At 42.9% G+C, this 17,779-nt stretch overlaps 1 protein-coding gene across 2 annotated transcripts in view; it reads right to left on the bottom strand.

Moving 5' to 3' along the window:
- col5a2a (collagen, type V, alpha 2a) overlaps window positions 1–17,779 on the bottom strand; it is a 45,640-nt gene that overhangs the window by 2,336 nt on the left and 25,525 nt on the right. For both annotated transcript variants that reach the window (XM_028024469.1, XM_028024468.1), the window contains exons 8-52: window positions 17,690–17,761; window positions 15,982–16,026; window positions 15,844–15,897; window positions 15,701–15,754; window positions 14,159–14,212; window positions 14,026–14,079; window positions 13,827–13,880; window positions 12,920–12,964; window positions 12,766–12,819; window positions 12,631–12,675; window positions 11,536–11,589; window positions 11,342–11,440; window positions 11,197–11,241; window positions 11,016–11,114; window positions 10,878–10,931; window positions 10,675–10,782; window positions 10,206–10,259; window positions 10,025–10,123; window positions 9,860–9,913; window positions 8,717–8,815; window positions 8,579–8,632; window positions 8,452–8,505; window positions 8,326–8,379; window positions 8,112–8,165; window positions 7,995–8,039; window positions 7,805–7,903; window positions 7,070–7,177; window positions 6,928–6,981; window positions 6,718–6,771; window positions 5,643–5,696; window positions 5,505–5,558; window positions 5,321–5,428; window positions 5,122–5,175; window positions 4,982–5,035; window positions 3,885–4,046; window positions 3,693–3,800; window positions 3,470–3,577; window positions 2,801–2,854; window positions 2,622–2,729; window positions 2,470–2,523; window positions 2,281–2,388; window positions 1,157–1,210; window positions 714–821; window positions 321–630; window positions 58–239 (exon numbers count right to left, since the gene is read on the bottom strand). In XM_028024469.1, coding sequence (XP_027880270.1) covers window positions 58–239; window positions 321–630; window positions 714–821; window positions 1,157–1,210; window positions 2,281–2,388; window positions 2,470–2,523; window positions 2,622–2,729; window positions 2,801–2,854; window positions 3,470–3,577; window positions 3,693–3,800; window positions 3,885–4,046; window positions 4,982–5,035; window positions 5,122–5,175; window positions 5,321–5,428; window positions 5,505–5,558; window positions 5,643–5,696; window positions 6,718–6,771; window positions 6,928–6,981; window positions 7,070–7,177; window positions 7,805–7,903; window positions 7,995–8,039; window positions 8,112–8,165; window positions 8,326–8,379; window positions 8,452–8,505; window positions 8,579–8,632; window positions 8,717–8,815; window positions 9,860–9,913; window positions 10,025–10,123; window positions 10,206–10,259; window positions 10,675–10,782; window positions 10,878–10,931; window positions 11,016–11,114; window positions 11,197–11,241; window positions 11,342–11,440; window positions 11,536–11,589; window positions 12,631–12,675; window positions 12,766–12,819; window positions 12,920–12,964; window positions 13,827–13,880; window positions 14,026–14,079; window positions 14,159–14,212; window positions 15,701–15,754; window positions 15,844–15,897; window positions 15,982–16,026; window positions 17,690–17,761 — 3,552 coding nt within the window. The remainder of the gene's footprint in view (window positions 1–57; window positions 240–320; window positions 631–713; window positions 822–1,156; window positions 1,211–2,280; window positions 2,389–2,469; window positions 2,524–2,621; window positions 2,730–2,800; window positions 2,855–3,469; window positions 3,578–3,692; window positions 3,801–3,884; window positions 4,047–4,981; window positions 5,036–5,121; window positions 5,176–5,320; window positions 5,429–5,504; window positions 5,559–5,642; window positions 5,697–6,717; window positions 6,772–6,927; window positions 6,982–7,069; window positions 7,178–7,804; window positions 7,904–7,994; window positions 8,040–8,111; window positions 8,166–8,325; window positions 8,380–8,451; window positions 8,506–8,578; window positions 8,633–8,716; window positions 8,816–9,859; window positions 9,914–10,024; window positions 10,124–10,205; window positions 10,260–10,674; window positions 10,783–10,877; window positions 10,932–11,015; window positions 11,115–11,196; window positions 11,242–11,341; window positions 11,441–11,535; window positions 11,590–12,630; window positions 12,676–12,765; window positions 12,820–12,919; window positions 12,965–13,826; window positions 13,881–14,025; window positions 14,080–14,158; window positions 14,213–15,700; window positions 15,755–15,843; window positions 15,898–15,981; window positions 16,027–17,689; window positions 17,762–17,779) is intronic.

The raw sequence follows: 17,779 nt of genomic DNA, 5'->3' as shown, positions 1-17,779 counted from the left end.
AAAGTTAGCGCTGTGCCATGAAGATTCTCGGCTAATGCTGAAGAAGTTCTGGCTCACGTGCGTCCCGCCGTTGATGTCGGCTCCAAACCACACAGGTTTGTTCCTGGACGCGGTCCACCACACTTTGCGAGGTATGCTGGCCGGGTTGGCGGAGATGCAGGTTTCTCCGGTGTCCATGTTGCAGTGAACCTTGATGGCATCTTCTGAACTGCCCTGGTTTGGATCCACCCAGTACTCACCTGCAGACAAAGTCACCAAAAGCTACTTCACAACCCAAACAGTTCCCTTCCTGAGGCGCTGCAGGCTGTAAAGTGACGTACCGCTCGTCTTCATGGGGTAGCACCTCTTCAGGTCGTCGCAGGTCCTGGCCGGGTGCTTCCTGCTGCCGTCCGGACTCTTCATGCTGTCGATCTGACTGCTGAGGGCCTTCAAGGTCGCCTGGACGCCCGGGTCCACGGGGATGATGGTGGAGGAGTTGCTGTTGGGCAGGGCTTCGTCTTCACTGAACTCTGGAGGAGGAGGGGGCCCGGAGTCGTAATCCTGGGGGCCGCCAAACAGATCGTCCATAGCCGCCACGGGTGGTCCTGGAGGCCCGGGAGGACCGGTGGGTCCGGGTTCTCCTGGAGGGCCCTGTCGATTCCACACACAGCTTTATTTATTCTAGGTAAATAAAGCTTTCAGTGACTCTCAGATTAAGTATTTCAAATCATTACCTGAGGCCCAATTTCTCCACTGAGTCCTCGTGTCCCTGGAGGTCCCATCGGGCCCGGCTGACCCATATACCCCTCCTTTCCAGGAGGCCCGATGGGCCCAGGAGGACCCTGAGTCAGATTCAAGGAGAACTCAACATTAGAAGAAATCAATGGTCTGAGCTGAACTGATGCTAATGCTAATGTTGTTATGCTAATGTTTGGTTTATCATTTACAGCTAATTATTCAAATTTTTGGCCTCATTAAAAAAATCAGAAATTTATCTGCTGCTCCTGTAAAACTATAGAGATCATACACCTGATCCACAACACAGCACTGAACTGGCCAGAGCTAACGAACATTTTGTATGTGACAGTTACTGGAGGCATCAGCAGCTATAGTTTTTATCTTGCATTAAAATGAAAACATGTTTTCATGATAAAACCCATGTAAGCGCAGCGCTTACCCTCGGCCCGCCCGGTCCGACTATCCCAGGAGCTCCTTGCTCTCCAGTTGTGCCCTAAAAAATATTAATAACAAACATGAGGAGCAATTTTCAGGCAGAAAATCTCACATAATTGCTCTTTTGTTCACCGTTAATCAGATAAATGGAAGCTCATTTTGAGGATCTCGGTATCTTCTCATCTAAAACCTTAGAAAATAATCCCATCTTAGAAAATTGGCCTTGTGATTCCTGTCAACACTGCTTGTCTCTAAAGTACAAATACTTCAGAAATGTCAATGTTTACACTTTATTAGCCTGAAATTAATATCTTATATCTCCAATTTCTAAGTGGAGTTAGAGAGTTGTATTTTCAATTCCTTCAACAACAAACGCCAATCAGACACAACATTATGGCCTTATGGAGACTTTGCCTCCAGTAGATGGTAACCTGTGGTATTTGGCAGTGGACGGTTGTCGTGGGTTGGAATTGTTTGTCCAGTACATCCCAAAAGTCCGCTTCAATAGATAAACTTTCTGTTTATCTAGAAAGTCCGGATCGTTTGGGGAGCTGTGAATAAGTAATCAAAGTCTGAAACAAACTTGGGTCCTTCTATAAACCTCGGTTCGGTTGAAGTGGACTCTGGTTCGGTTCCAATGCATATGTGAACACCAAGCAGACCAGAGAGAGGTTGGTTTGACTCAGAGAACCACAGCAGGTGGAGGTGGAGCAGATTATGAAGTTCTGGTTCCAGTAGAACCGGGTCAACAGGTCTGTCACATGTGAAAACATCTGAAGATCTGAGGAATCTGGAGACCAAACCAACACTTCCTGCTGGTTCTGGTCTGTAGCCATGCTTAGGTAGGCATCAAAGTAAAATCCATGTAGATGGAGGAATCCAAAGTTTCCTATTAGAACACGACCCAAACATTCACATGTCCCGGTTTTGATTCTCTTGTGCCCATTGTTGGGGAATCAGTGGACAGGGGTCAGATTGGACCCACCAACAGGGGTCACCTGGACAGTCACTGGTCATAATGTTATGCCTGGTCAGGGATCAGTTATGTTGAGTTGGACAGCATCTGTCATTACTGAGGAACCTGTTCATGTCTGGACTCTTAAAGGTGGGAGGAGGAGCAGGCTGTACCGGAGGTCCAGGGAGACCCTGCAGACCCGTGTATCCTCTGTGTCCTTTCTGTCCTCTCTCTCCATGATCGCCCAGGTCACCCTTATCTCCTCTCGGTCCTTGTGGTCCCTGAATTGGAAGAACAAAGTCTGTAGCTGCAGTTCATCTCAAACTGTATCATTTGTTTTGTTTCACGGCTTTAAGACGGACCACCAGTCCTCGTTTTCCAGCTGCTCCAGGTGGTCCTTGGGGTCCTCTTGAGCCCTAAAGTCAGTAGAAAGATCTGTGGTTAACCTTTGACCCAAACCAAACCCTCAACGCGCTCCAACAGATGATGTTAGAGCTGAATGGTAAAGACTTACAGGCTCGCCTCTCTTTCCTGGAGAACCCGGGGCACCGACGGGTCCCGGGGTTCCAGGAAGTCCTTGTGGACCAATCAAACCCTCTGGACCAGAATCTCCTCGGTCTCCCTGAAACGTTTTGGACTGTCAGTGTTTTGCATCATAAGAATCAGAACCAGAATGTTTGGTTTTCCTCCTACCCTCTGACCCAGACCGCCGTCTTTCCCTGGAGGTCCGTCGGATCCGGCCGGGCCCTGAGCAGAACCAACACCATGAGTTACAGAGTCCAGAAGGTTAAGCAAAGGAAACTGATAAAAATGAAACTCCTGCGGAGTTCTTCATAGACGTTGGCACTATAGATCATGAATTGCTCTAGAATAAATCATAGAAATACGGTGGAAGAGGAATCGATCATTCTTAACTGATCAATGATCAAAGATATCGACACTAAAGCTGGGCAATAAAACGATAACACAGGCAAACATAAAAAAAGATATAGAATAAATATTAATGTTTTTATTCTTCATTTGTGACTTGTCTTTTTTATTTGCTAAAGTCGTTAGCATGTAGCCTGGTAAAGACAGGAAGTGGTTATGGTTCCAGTAAATAAACAGAACTGACTATGTCAATAAAAAAACTGTAATAAACAAACTTAGTCTGGTGGGGAGCAATTAAAGCCTGGCAGCCCACCAGGCTGATAATTCACTGGGAGAAACCGTGCTTATGTTTCTGATGGAAAAGTTAAAAATTACCTAAATAAAAAAATTCATAACAATAATAATAATAATAATAATAATAATAATAATAATAATAATAATAATAATCACATCTTTGTTGAACAACTTGGGGAAAAACCAGCTTTTACTTACATCCGGACCGGGATCGCCACGGGGTCCGTTAGCGCCGGGAATGCCGACCGGACCTGGAGGGCCTTTATCTCCTGTTGATCCTGGGGAGCCCTGCTTCCCTGGAGGCCCCTGGAACCAGGAAAACGGAACCGGATTAACGGTGGAAAACAAAACCGGATTAAGGTCTGATGGATCCAGATTCTAGATTATTTTGCAGATGAAGCAGAAGGTCGGGGAAACTCACTGCTGGTCCTGGAAGACCCGGCATGCCCCGTTCTCCTCTCTGCCCAGGAAGACCCACGATGCCTCTCTGTCCTGTGGTTCCAGCCGGACCCGGAGGGCCATCAGGACCCTGAAGCACACAGCAAACTTTAACTACACACCTGCAGACTGAAAGGCTTTGTGGGTCGGCTGAACGGAGGCGTCGTTAGCTCACCGTGGGGCCGTCCTCTCCGGGGTCGCCCTTGTCCCCGGGGCTCCCTGAGGGCCCCGCCGGGCCGCGCTCGCCTTGCCTCCCAGGCGACCCGTGGTCCCCGCGGAGTCCTGGGGGGCCCTCTTTCCCCGGGGCTCCCTGGGGCCCTGCTTCCCCGACTGGGCCCTGAAAATCCACAGACACAATCAGAGAAACTAAACGAGCATCGGTTTTAGGAGCTGCTGTACCTTTAAATCTCAACGTGAAATAAATCCTAAACATTTCAGCCGAAAAGCAGAATATGAATATTTAATCTGCCTGCGGCGCTGTGGACCGACACGCAGCAGCTAAAGGAACAGATCCGGGTTTTAGCCGGAATAATTGGACAAATCTCCATAAAAAGCAACTCTAAAGCAATCAGTAATATTCATTTTATATCTTTTTGTTATTAGATTGAATCAGAATCAATTTCATAAGATAAGATTTGGTTCTGACTTTAGATTTTAAGAACTTATATTTTGGATGATAACTATAATACATTAATGAAGGATTTTATTTTGGAAAAATGGCTCTTTAAATAATAAAATTCAAACATAAGTAAATTAACATTAGTGGAAATAAAATGTTGCAGATCTCTTGATCTGAAATTACAAAAAACTGAAGAAAACTACAGAAATGTAATACACCCTGCTTGGTTAACTGCAATTTTTCCACAAATTGATTAAACACGTTGGGTAAATGCGATGCTAACTCCCACCTGAGGGTGGCAGTATTACCGCTTCCTTCTGAAAAATTATTGGAAAATTCCTTACTATTATTTTTAAAGCAGCAGCAAAAAAAAGTGAAATGAAATGAAACGAGTTTAGATGATGGCTGAAGAAAAGTCAGTGAAATCAGTAAATTATATTTATTTTAAATAAAGTTATAACTCCAGAGTTAAAGCTCTGCACTAAAAGTGCCTCTTAACAGATGACAGGAATTATTTCAAACTAAAGGTGGAAAAAGATTGAATTCATTCAGTTTCAGTTAGTTAAAGAAGTTAAACTGAGGAACTAGTTACTGAATGTTAGTCAAAACCATTTCATCAAAGTCCAGTCCGGTTTTTACAGAGCGGTACCTACAGGTGGGCCCGGCGGTCCGACTTTTCCTGCAGATCCAGGGAAACCAGTGGGGCCCTAAAACAGGAAAACACAAAACAATTGATTCATGAGGCGTTTAGGGCTTGCTGGGGTAAATCAGTTCCAATGAATCGTCATCGTACCGGTGCACCCTGCGTTCCTCGACCTCCTTTCAGCCCAGAAACACCAATTGGACCCTAAAACAATAAACCAGCACCTTAAGAAACTTCTCAGCAACATAAGCAGGAAAGATGATGTTCTGTTAAGTGTTTAAACTCTAAAACGACGGATAAAATTGTAACTCAGTCTTGGTGACGGTGTAAGACCGAGTCTGAGACCCACCGGAGGTCCGTGGGCTCCGGCCAGACCCTGTGGTCCTGGAGAACCAGCATCTCCTTTCTGACCGGGCTCTCCAGGTTCTCCCTTCACTCCAGGTTGACCATCGGGACCCTGGGAAACACGGATTTTTAGGCTGGAGCTACGGACAGCGAGGCGTTACATGAGCGACGGACATTATTTTAGCTACCTGTGGTCCGGTGAACCCAACAGCGCCGATCGGACCGGGGTCACCCCTCGATCCCTGTAAGAAAACAAAGTTTTGATTGGAAATATCTAAAATAATACGTAATTGTAGATAAAAAAATGACGGTTTAGGTCAGCGTACCGGAGTTCCTCTGGATCCTGGAGGTCCGGCTGGCCCTTTGGGTCCAGGTTCCCCCTGGAAAGATGCCACATACTCACTGACAGTAAAGACCTTTAATGTATTCCATACCTTTAAATGTGACCGATCATGAACAGGATAGGACAGATCTACGATCTACAGATCTACAATCTACAGATCTACGATCAGATCAAAACATGACATCTTTTTGACAAAATGTGCTGGAACTTTGCTGGGGTTGCTAGGTAACGGGGTGGAACTCTGCTGGGGTTGCTAGGTAACGGGGTGGAACTCTGCCCCGTTACCCCCGTTAGCAATCCCATTGCTAGGTAACGGGTTGGGATTGCTAGGTGAAGGGTAGTGCCTGCTTTAACGCCATGTTGCCAGATTGGGCTGTTTTTCAACACGTTGGCCCGGGAAAAAAACTGTTTGTGTCAGTTGGTAAACTTTTAGCTGCTTTTAACAAGACTGATCGGATTTTTAGAAAGGTTTTATAGGAAAATTATTTCAAATAGTTCTTTCAATCTGTCCTGCTTGACATCACCAGTGATCAGTCAGTGGCTAATCTGGTGTCACTGTAAAACAGTTTTGTTGTGTTCAAAGACTCAAGTCCTTTGCAGTCCGAATGGGATCTGGAAGGTTGTGATAAAATATCTGTAATAACAGACTTTGTTAATATATGTATTTATAACGCTAGTTTCTTTAGAGGTTGAGATTTGGGCTTTTATTTTTTGGAGTTGAACAGTTTCACTTTGCTTTTGGGCTGGAAACTATCAGCCAGATCTGGCAACCCAGTTTAACATCAACCTGCCAATGGGACTAGAGATGGAGATTAGCCACCTAGCTGTAATCTCATGTATTTACATGTAAATGTTCATTTATATGCAGTGGAAGTATAAACATTTTTAAAATAAGTTGTGACGTTACAACTGGGAAGGTTTTGAAGTGTTTCTACATCCAGGCACCAAAAAACATCGACTTAATGCCAAAACCCGGCTGTTTTTAGAAGCAGTAGAGACCCAAATGTGTAAAATGTTTCTAAAAACATTTAAAATCAGTGATGAAACAGGAGGTGAACCTTTTCTCCGCTGGGTCCGGCGGGTCCCACTGGGCCGAGGGGGCCGGGCGCTCCCTGCGGAGGGAACAGAGGCAGTCAGCAACAGGCAGCGCGCTGTCGGCTCAGACGAGCCGGGACAAGCCGTGAGCCGCACCGATCCATCATCAGTTTATATTAAACGCCTTTGTTCAGGGCTGAGGCGGAGGAAAACTCAGTGGAGGATGAACTCACTCTTGCTCCGTCGTTTCCGGGCGTACCTTCTGATCCCTTCTCACCGATGGCTCCCTGAACAGAAACCACAAAAACAAACCGTTTGCTACCTTTTTCATCCTCCTCCAGTGAAGAACCCTGGCACTGCGGCTGAGGAACTCACCCGATCACCCTTGGGCCCAGGAGGTCCAGAGATTCCTCGCTCTCCTGGCATCCCTTGAAGACCAGGAGGACCGACATCTCCCAGAGTGCCAGGCGGACCCGGGCTGCCCTACAGTCACATTTGGATTGATGATGTTCATATTGTCAGTGAATTGAAGCTAAACAAGGTTTTTAACTGAGAAACTTGAAAAAACGTCTTTTTACCGTCATCTGACAGACAGTAATCTGATTACATCCAGTAATTAGATCAAAGTTATGTGTTATTAATTTAGTCATTTTACTTTTACTAAAAACATATATTGTTGTTTCCTGTTGTGTTACACAAACGTAGACAGCAGAGGGAGGAGAGAGATCTGAGTTTTCCAGTTACTGTTACATTCAGAGTCACTAAACGTGACAGTCAGATTTTACTGCTCCCTCTATGCCGATGATAACGTGTTATTGCTGCATCTTTGAAAATAAGGGAGACAGAATAACGAGAGACTTTCTAAACTTCTTCAGATCACAATTTCCTTAAAATAAAATGATACAAACATTTACAAAACATGAAACATTATTTCCATTAAGCGTGTGCAGTAAAGGTCTTTCAGGTCTGAACTCAGGAAAACATTAATAATAATAATAATAATAATAATAATAATAATAATAATAATAATAATAATAGCCTTCTGACCTATCAAACTTCTAGCTTCAAAAACATCAGATTTAAGGAAACGTCTTGGATCAGTGGTGCTACCTTTGGTCCGTCTGGACCTGGCGCTCCAGGAATCCCTTTAGGTCCCTGCAGGCCGGATGCACCCAGTTCCCCTCTCTCTCCAGGGATTCCTCGCTCGCCCTGGAAGATATATCATCATTTAATCTAAATATTAATTTAGATTTTACAATTTTAGGTCATTTAAATTTGATGTAAGCTGAAATTCACTGACCCTCGGTCCAATTTGACCAAGTGGACCAATTTCTCCAGGAATGCCCTGAAAGCAACATAGAGGTGAGTTATTGATTTGAAACCTTGTGGATAAAAATTTTATGTTTGTTGGACTTACTTGGTCACCTGGTTTACCAGACTCTCCAGGGGGTCCTTGGTTTCCTGGCAAACCCTACAGATGAATAAATAAGAAATGAAACAATGAAAAATCAGCGGAAAGACAATCTTTACCAAAGTCAGTGTGTTTTATTTAAGCATTTCTCTTCCGATGATAGTTTATATATCTAGAATGCTGTGAAGGTTTTGTTCTAGAAAAAATAAACTCAACGCACCGGGAATCCGTTCACGCCAGGTGGCCCCTGCTCTCCTCTGTCTCCTGCGGGGCCCTTTAGTCAACAAAAGTCATTTTTTAGGTCTAGAAATGATGCATCAAGTTCATAACACATAAAGATACGTACAGGCGGGCCGGGCGGGCCTGCAGGGCCAACTTCTCCATCTTTTCCTGGAGGTCCCTGATGGCAAAGTGACAAATAAGTTCATCGTAGAAGGTAAACGGCCTAGTTAAAGCTGGAGGAAATGACTTACTCTTTGACCGAGTACTCCTGGAGATCCTTGTTCGCCTGTTTTTCCAGGATCACCCTTTATGTGAAAAACATATTTAAAGTCAGAAACAAAATGAGATTTTAGCTAAAATGTGTAAAAATGAAGGAAAAGCGAGCTTACACTGAAACCTTTGGGGCCCGGGGCCCCCATGGTGCCCACCGGGCCTCTATTACCAATCGATCCTGCCGGGCCTGGGCGTCCGTCTTCACCAGACGGACCCTAAAAAAAACACACTGCGTATTTTAATCAGAGAATCAAAACTTCAAAGTAAATTTAAAGACAGTAAAATATGTAAGTGTGTAAAGTTTTAACACAAACTGTTTCCTGTGCTCCAAACAAGGCTAACAATGCTAACAGTTAGCATCGTTGTGTAGTCCTTCCTTATGAATATAAACATTTAATCTCCTGGTAAATATATATCTGCTAGTTGACCCCTTTTATGCAACTGCACCTAACGCAGTTTATGCTAACCGCTAAAGCTAATGGTGCTAATTATTAGCACGGTTACTGTTGATATGATGTGTAGTTTTCCCATATGTATGGAGAAATTACACTGGCAAATTTCTCTGTTAAAACTTATTTTATAAATTATCACACTTTATAATCCTTCTAGGTAACTGAAATTACTGCAACTTATTCTAACTGCAAAAGCTAAAGATGCTAATGATCAGCAAGGCTAACTTGTGCTTTTCTCCAGTCCAACTTGACACAAACACTTGACTTAGAATCTCTCTGGGTGATTTTATTGAATTGATTTGATATTTCTGTATGTAAACTGGATATTTTTTTCATTCTAAAGTAAATTAAGAGCTTTTAGTGTGAATTGGGGCATCATAATTGTTTACAGTTTATCCAATATCTAATTACCTCCAAACACGTTTCTTATTGATAGAAAGGTTGATTTATTGATTTTGGGTAAAAATACATGCTGCAGTTTAAGCTTGCCATGTACTGCAAAAAAAGCCTCATTTAGTTCAAACATAATGCAGGAATGAATATGCATGTTGACAGGAAACACAGAAATATAGAAACTAAGGAATGCTACAAAATAAATACACCTGTAAATGTAAACATTGTATTCTAAAATGAAAGAGGTGTATGAAAAAACATAAAGGAGAAACATTAAAAAAAGCTTACTGAGATAAAATGATAAATTTGCAGACACGTTTATCATATAAACCATTGAGCCAATCCTACATTTAAACATCTATCTGTGATTTTGGCTTTGAATCGGCCCTGCTAACCAATGAGTAAGTGACGTACCAGTGGCCCTGGCTTGCCTTCTGCCCCCTGGACTCCTGGGGTACCTGTAAGACCCTGTGGAAGATTTACCAAATAAAAAGTAGTGATTGATCAGACAGAACCAGTAAGATTTAACCAACAGGTGACATCCAGCAGTTTGAAGGTAAAAGACAGCGCTTGTGTTACCCTTGCACCTGGTAGACCAGGCTCCCCTGGACGGCCCGGGTCCCCTAGAGAACCTTTAGGGCCTGCAGGGCCAGAAATGCCACGATCTCCTTGAGCACCCTTTCCAAAAGGAGGGAATTATTCTTTAGGTATATGAATCAGATAAAATAAGACAGAAATATTCACAGCAAATGTACAATACCTTAGGTCCTGGCAGGCCATCAGCACCAGGGAAACCTCTGTTGCCAGGAGAACCCTGAAAAACCAGGCAAGGGTTCAGATCAGTCCAAAGTTCGCTCCAGTACCAGATAATCCCTAAGGAAGACATTTCTGGGCAACTTTTCTTGCACAGACCAGCAGCTCTGGTCAACAGGTGGACTTGTCTTGACCAATGACAGTCAACAAACATTGTCTATGCTAGCTCATCCTGGCAGCTTTAGCTTTAGCAACAAATGGGGGAAAGGAGAAGGACTCAGTCAACATCCCTGTTCAAAATCGGTCCAAAGGTCATAGATGGACCGATTTGGTAAGAAGGAACGTCCAGTGAATGTCCACAGATTTGAAGTTGTGAATGTGAACATGAGTAAAAGATCAGGACTTTTGAAAACCCTGTTGTGAAATTATGGGATTATTTAGAACAAGGTATTGTTGTGAACAAAACGGTGACTCACTCTCTCACCGACGGGCCCTGGAGGGCCAACCGAGCCAGGATCTCCACGTGTTCCTCGCTTTCCTTCCTCACCCTGAGGTCCTATCACTCCCTGGGAACCTGGTGGACCCTAACAAAGACAGAAACACAAACCAGAAAGGATCCAAAAGTTAGAAAATTGTTCGTCAGGCTCAGGTAATCAGCTTCTTTTCAATGGACTCTTACCGGTTCTCCCTTTGGTCCTGCTTCACCTTTGAAACCGGGAACTCCAACGTCTCCCTTTGGTCAGAGGTCACTCTCATTAACATGAGTGGAAGTTTAACAGAGATCCAGAAACAGGTGAAAACTTTAGAGTCAGCTCACCCCCTGTCCTTTAATGCCAGGCTGACCGGTGCTTCCCTGGGGTCCTGGTGGGCCGGACGGTCCAGGGTGGCCTCCAGGACCTTGTGGACCCAAGTTACCCTGTAAAGAGTGACCCATTGGTTGGTTGATTGGTTTGTAGTAAAGAATGTAGCTCAGTTGGAGCTGAACAACATTTACACACCACTGGTCCTTTGGTTCCTGGGCCTCCATCTGTACCCATGGGTCCCTGTGAACACAAAGCTCCTAACATTATATCTGTCAACAGCATTACATCCATTTAATGCCCTACATGTGCGCTGCCAGTATAAGAAATGTCAGATGCTGACCCTCAGTCCAACTGGTCCAGCTCTGCCTTGGTGACCGGTCTCTCCTCTCTGACCCTGAGGGCCTTCTGGACCTCTGACCCCTGTGGGACCAGGCTGTCCCTGTGAAAGATGACAACCATGTACAATAAGCATCATGAAGTTTGTATGTGTCATGTTGTCATGATGTACAGGCCTCAGTGAGTTTCTGTACTTGCCTTCATTCCCGGGCCTCCTGGATACCCGGCAGGACCGCTGAGACCCAACGGGCCCTGAAGTCCGGCAGACCAGAGAATATTACAGTTATACTGATGAAATTATTAATTAGGATGACAGATAAACAAAAGCATGACCTAAAACTGGCTTTATGAACTGTCTTAACATGGTGAAGAAAATATTTTTCCAAGTAGATTCTAAGGAAACGTTGCTGTTATGCACAAAATATGCCTCAACATGTTTTCTGTCTGATAAGAAATCTTTTAGACGCATGAGGACAATCCATTTGATAACAGGCTAGCAGTGGTTAGCACACTCCAGCTAATCCACTAATGCGCTAAAGCGTTCAGCGTTTTTGCTAACTTTGAAAACATTTAGCGCACTTAGCTTCTCCTACATTTATTTTTCCAGATAAATCCTAAAGCGATTTAGCTAATGTTGAAAATGTTTAGTACTTTAACTAACTTTGAAAACATTTAGTGCACTTAGCTTCCTGTACGCTACATTTTCTGGATAAATCCTAAAGCGCTAATTTACTTGACTGTTTTGTATTTCATATTGGTTACTGACTGTTGAGATGTTTATATTCATGCTCTTATTTTGAAGTGGTTTACGTAGCAGTTCCATTTCCTCTCTCTCTCTGTTTTTCCAAAATGCAGGAGCAACATAAAAAACAGACAGTAGAGAACAAGATATAAACATCATAATGTCTAAGGATGTGATAGAAAATGTAAATCATAATGTCAAAATTAAATTGGTTTTCAGGGTTTGTAGTCTTTCAAGGACAGATATAATTAGAATTTAAATTAGCGCTTTAGCATTAGTTTCTGCTAAATACCATGTTGCTGTAGCGCTTCAAAAAAACCTAAATTCTCGTCATCTGTAGTATATCTAAGCTCAATAGTAGAACTCGCTTTGACAACAACTGCTCTTGCTTCTTGTTAAACCCGTGAACTGTCTCCACCTGCTGGCCAGGAGGGTTAAAAAAGATGAATGATTGTAATGTTGGAATCCACGCGCATCAGAAATGCCAGCCGGTTTTATCTGACATGGTTTTGTTTGGTAAATACTCAAAAGCAGAACATTATATCACTCACCAGTGGACCAGGTTTCCCAATGTTGCCAGGCATGCCACGCTTTCCCTAACAGACATTGAGTTTCATGTTTATGAGTGTTATTTTTTTTACAATTCAGTGTCTAATAAAAGTAAAAGTTAGCATGAACAGACGTACTGCCACTCCACCAGGTCCAGGCCGGCCTCTTTCGCCAGGCATCCCAGCAGGACCCTGTTAGTTAAACACAAATAAATTACCCATCCATAAAACTGATTTAAATTAAATTTACACTTTTATGCTTCTAAGAAAAAGAAAATGTATTTGAACTCACCATGGGTCCAGGTGCTCCCATCGGGCCAGGCGGTCCTGTAGCCCCCTACAAAACCAAATAAACCTCCTTTTATTGCTCAATAAAGATGCTGCATCAACACATCCCTCTCTGTCAGTCTTAATGACAGTTCAGTGGGAACTAGGCGTGCCTCAGGGATGACTCCTTCACTCCTTTCTATTTCTGTTCCTGCCTGGTTTGAATACCAGGCAGGAATAAAATTATTTGATCAATTCTACGCAGATGACACTCAGATTAGTCCATAAATCTGAAAATACATCCTATTGTACTGTCTTCACAAATTATTTCAGTGTAGTTGGACAGATTCCTGGCAGTCTGTCGTATAATGAAGAATTTGATTAAATTTGATTTATGTTTCTGCTCCAGTTGAAACATTTTCAGACTTGCTATTAGATGTTAGCACCACCATATTTGAGGCATTTATATATATCAAATTGATACCACAGAACTTAGTTTTTATAAACCTAATTTGATGTGACAATTTCATAATCAACCTCTTGACCAGGGGTTCCCAAAGTGGAGGTTGGGACCCCTGGGGAGGTCGTGAGACATCAACTGCAGGTCGAGAAATTATTTTCTGCATCATAATGATGTGACCCATGAGGTGTGTGTAAGATCATAAATAAATGTACCCTTAAATGTCTCATTAAACAATGAACAGTAATACTTTTAATCACTTTTATGAAATAAATTCATTTAAAAATGCATTTTATTATTTAGGGGGCGCTATTACCACAATACATCAGATCTGCTGCTGAAAGCAAACCTCAAGTTACCAAAGAGGGAAATGGATAGTTACCATGGAAACAATACCCAATGGAAATTGTTCTCATTATTGTCATTAAATCCAAATCTTCAAACCTTCAGAAAACGATAGGATTATTTTTACCTTGGATCCCAAAGCTCCAGCTTCACCCTTTAGACCAAGAGGCCCAATGTGACCCTAAAGGTCAGAAACAGAGAATTCAGTAAACAAATTCAATATTAATGAGATTTTTAACAATCATCTAGAAGAAACAAAAATCAACTAAATTCATTTTTAGAACCCCTTGATTAATAAAATCAATTTAAAGTTTTTTGTTACTCACTCGGTGCCCCTTCAGGCCGGGCGGACCGGGCGTTCCAGGAAATCCTCTTGGTCCCTAAATATGAACGAAATGTAAGATTATTTATGGGAAATGAAGATTTTAGTAAAATAAACTCCATTGTGTCCAAAGTTACCGATGATCCAGGGAATCCAACTTCTCCAGAATTTCCTGCTCTACCAGCTTCTCCCTGGATGAGAAAAATACATTTACAATCTAAGGAAATGCGGGAATGTTTAATGAGTTTAGAAAATGTTATTTTATTATTGGTTCTCATTTATACCAGGCTTAAATAAAGTGTAAATTTGTTCATTATTTTACAGTAAATCCATTTTGTTCTTTTTGGGTTTTCAAGTATTTTAAATACTTGTACTTAAACCTGAAATCAGACAATCAACATGTAAGCTGTGTTTTTTATGCAAGTGAAGCACATCATGCTTGACCTTTCACCTCTAAGAAATTATTTCCTGAGAAAGTTCAGGATCCTTTTGATGAACCTGTTTTTCCACGCAGATAGTTGACATTTTCGTCCTTATTTAGGGTTCATTCACGCCATTCCTGTTTAATCCAACTCCAGTCTGTCTGCCTAGTCAAAGTCCGGTTCGGTTCAGGAAAGCTAATCGAACTCTGGTCGGCCTACAAACCTCCATCTCGGTTCGGTTGAAGTGAACTTTGGTGTGGTTTGAATGTGAACACCAAGTGGACTAGAGACCACTTGGAAAGCGCAGGGCATTCTGGGTAAATACAACCAGAACAAATAGGCTAGCTTAGCGCTAGCAGGAGAAACTGCTAATAGATTTTAGCCAAAGACAAAAAAGTAATCCTCCAACTACTAAAATCTGACGACACTCCATTTTGTTTACAGTTAGTTGCGCTCAATGTCTTCAGAGATTTTCATGTTGTTTCTTTCAGTGGTTCTTGGTGCAGCGCCCCCACAGGCCAGGAGGGGAACAGGTTTCTCAAAGGGTTTGATTGGTTTGACTCAGAGTAGAAACAACTGTATCAACTGAAAATGTAACAGAAGATGCCGTTTTGTTTCCCAGTTGAACCGAGTCTACCGGACTATCAGATGTAAAAACACCTTTAGTTCATCTGGTGTGTAGAGGGTTTAAATACCTCATCATAAAAACCTTTCTTGGTAGGTTGGAGTAGTGCTGGTAGAACAGAATTATGCGTCGTTTCCACTGAGTTGTGCGGCTTGGTACACTATTCTGTCTGTTTCCATTTTAAATATTCTTGGTCCCACTTCAGTTGTTCATCAATAGGATGATGGTACTGTTTAGGTGGAGCTACAACACCTACACCGTACTCATGTACGTGTCTGTTGATTGTGTCCAATCAATGGAAACAACTCCGTCCATTGATTGGAGGACAGAGTTAGACGTTTTGGTTTACCTTTACCTGCCCTGTGAGAATCAAACCGGCGCTGGAAACGTCTCCTGAAATCGCCGGACCGTAAAATATTGAACCATGGCGTTCTGCCACTAACGAGGCATTAGTGTCCATCTCTCCTCTTTAGATTTAATTGAGTTTATTTTGATTTTATGGCTGCAGAGTTACAAAGACAAAATGTTTCTGCTCCTTTCTCCAAGACATATTCAACATTAAGTGGCACTTTTTATGTGTTATTGAAAATGTTTTAACAGGGTTAAAGTTCTCTAACGCTGCAGAGACTCACATCTTCGCCTGGTTTTCCTGGAGGGCCCTCCGGTCCCCTCTGTCCCGGCGAACCCTGATAAACAAAACCAGCCATGAAATTAAAATAGCACAATAAATGATTGCTCTGTAGTACAAAGTAAAGTTAGAAAATGATCTCCGTACCATGTGACCAGGATCACCAACTTCTCCGGCAGGTCCTTGTGGTCCAGGGTGACCCTGTAAAGGTAGGATTAACATGTTTCAGGACAAACAGAGCGAACATGCAGACATCATTAGATAGGAGACGTGTTACAGACTTACAGGTGAGCCGTTTGGTCCGACTGGTCCTCTGGCTCCAGCTTCTCCCTAAAACAAACATCCAAAGGATTCATTTCAGGAGCTGCTTCATATTTATGGTGGTGCAACTGAACGTTCCCAAATAATCCCCCTGAGAAACCATCAAGAAACATGCAATACTTTGATACTTTGGTTTACTTCTTCAACTTTTAATAATAAAATCTATCCATTGGTCAATAAACAATCTATCCATTGGTCAATAGGTTGGTTTAACATAGAGACAAATCCACCAATGGATTGCTATCAGTTAACCTAATATGGATGTTTTTTACTGTAAGAGGAAGCTGGAGTATCTGGAGAAAACTCTCATATTCACGTAGAAACTATGCTAACTTCACAGAGTTAGACTCGAGCCAGCACCGACTCCAGCACCTTCCACAACCAACAATCTCCAGATTATTCTCAGGATCCCAAGGTGTTTACGAGGCTGAAGGAGTTTCAGAAGAACCGGGACAGAGTGATCCAGAATACAGTTCCTCCAGTAAACTCTGGGTCAGAACCTGAGGCGTCTCTGCAGTGGAACATGGTTGGAAAACCTCCAAAGGGACTCAATTCATCGTGAAGAGTTGCTCCGATCTCCCCCAACACGAGAGACCTCCTCACCCGTTCCTTTCTCTAAGCCAGAGTCCAGTGACCTTGTAAAGTTCAACAGGGATGAACTGGCGAGTCTCAGCTTCGCTTTTATGCAGATGATAATCACCTATTTCTGTCTTGGAGCAATGGCCTTCATCATGCAGTGAAGAGGTTCAAAGCAGAGCCAGGATTATGGTCTCTGCGTTTGCAGTCACACCAGTCTAGTTTAGTCCACTTTATTCCAACCCCAGTCTGTTTTTCTGGGAAGTCCAGCTCAGTTAGTGGGGTGTGAATGCTAATCAAACTCTGTGGTGAACTCTGGTCCTGCAAACCTCTGTCTGGGTTTGGTAGAAGTGAACTCTGGTTCGGTTTGAATGTGAACGCCAAACAGAGTTGAGGCCGTTCCAAAAGCAGGAAGTGGACTACAGCGCAGGGGATTCTGGGTAAATACAACCAAAGCAAATGTGCTAGCAGGAGAAATGGCTTGTCTTTAGCCAAAGACTTAAAATAAATCCTCCAAACACTAAAATTTGACGCCTCCATCTTGTTTCCATCTGGTGAAGAAGGAAGTTGCTCTCAGTGTCTTCTGAGGTTTTTGAGTCGTTTCCTTCAGTCGCTCTTGGTGCAGCGCCCCCACAGGCCAGGAGGGGAACAGGTTGCTCAAAGGAAAGTAAACTATCAATTGAAAATGTAACTATTGTTGAAATTTTGGTCTCCAATCAAACCAACCCGACCTGAGAGGAGAAACAGCCTCAGACTACAATGAGTTCAGTTCATGTTTTGTAGGTTTTCATGTTCTTGGTGTTTTGTCTCCATCTAGTGGTCATTGTTATGCCTAATTTTGTAAATGTGCATGCTAAGTATGTAAATCCAAAAAGTAATGAATTGTTTTCTGTAAAAGATGCAGCTTTTATGTTGAAAGAAATCAGAAATATTCACCATCTAGAGATGTTTTCATATCTTTAACCCTAACAGCAAACCAAACAACATCCCCTCTAAAGGCCCAGAAGGTCCGAAATCAGGAAACAGCTCCTGATGTTCTTCATTTCGAACCAAAACCACCAGAGCCGCCCCTGCTGCTGCGCCGGCCGGTTCTTACCCTGGCTCCACTCAGCATGTGCTGCGGTCCTGTTTTTGAATCCATTCCTTGAGCCATATGCGCTCCCAGCCCCTGCAGACGACACATTTC

Source organism: Xiphophorus couchianus, chromosome 7, assembly GCF_001444195.1.
Source record: "Xiphophorus couchianus chromosome 7, X_couchianus-1.0, whole genome shotgun sequence".
In the NCBI taxonomy this organism is placed as follows: domain Eukaryota; kingdom Metazoa; phylum Chordata; class Actinopteri; order Cyprinodontiformes; family Poeciliidae; genus Xiphophorus; species Xiphophorus couchianus.
This window is presented reverse-complemented; position numbering and strand designations above follow the sequence as displayed.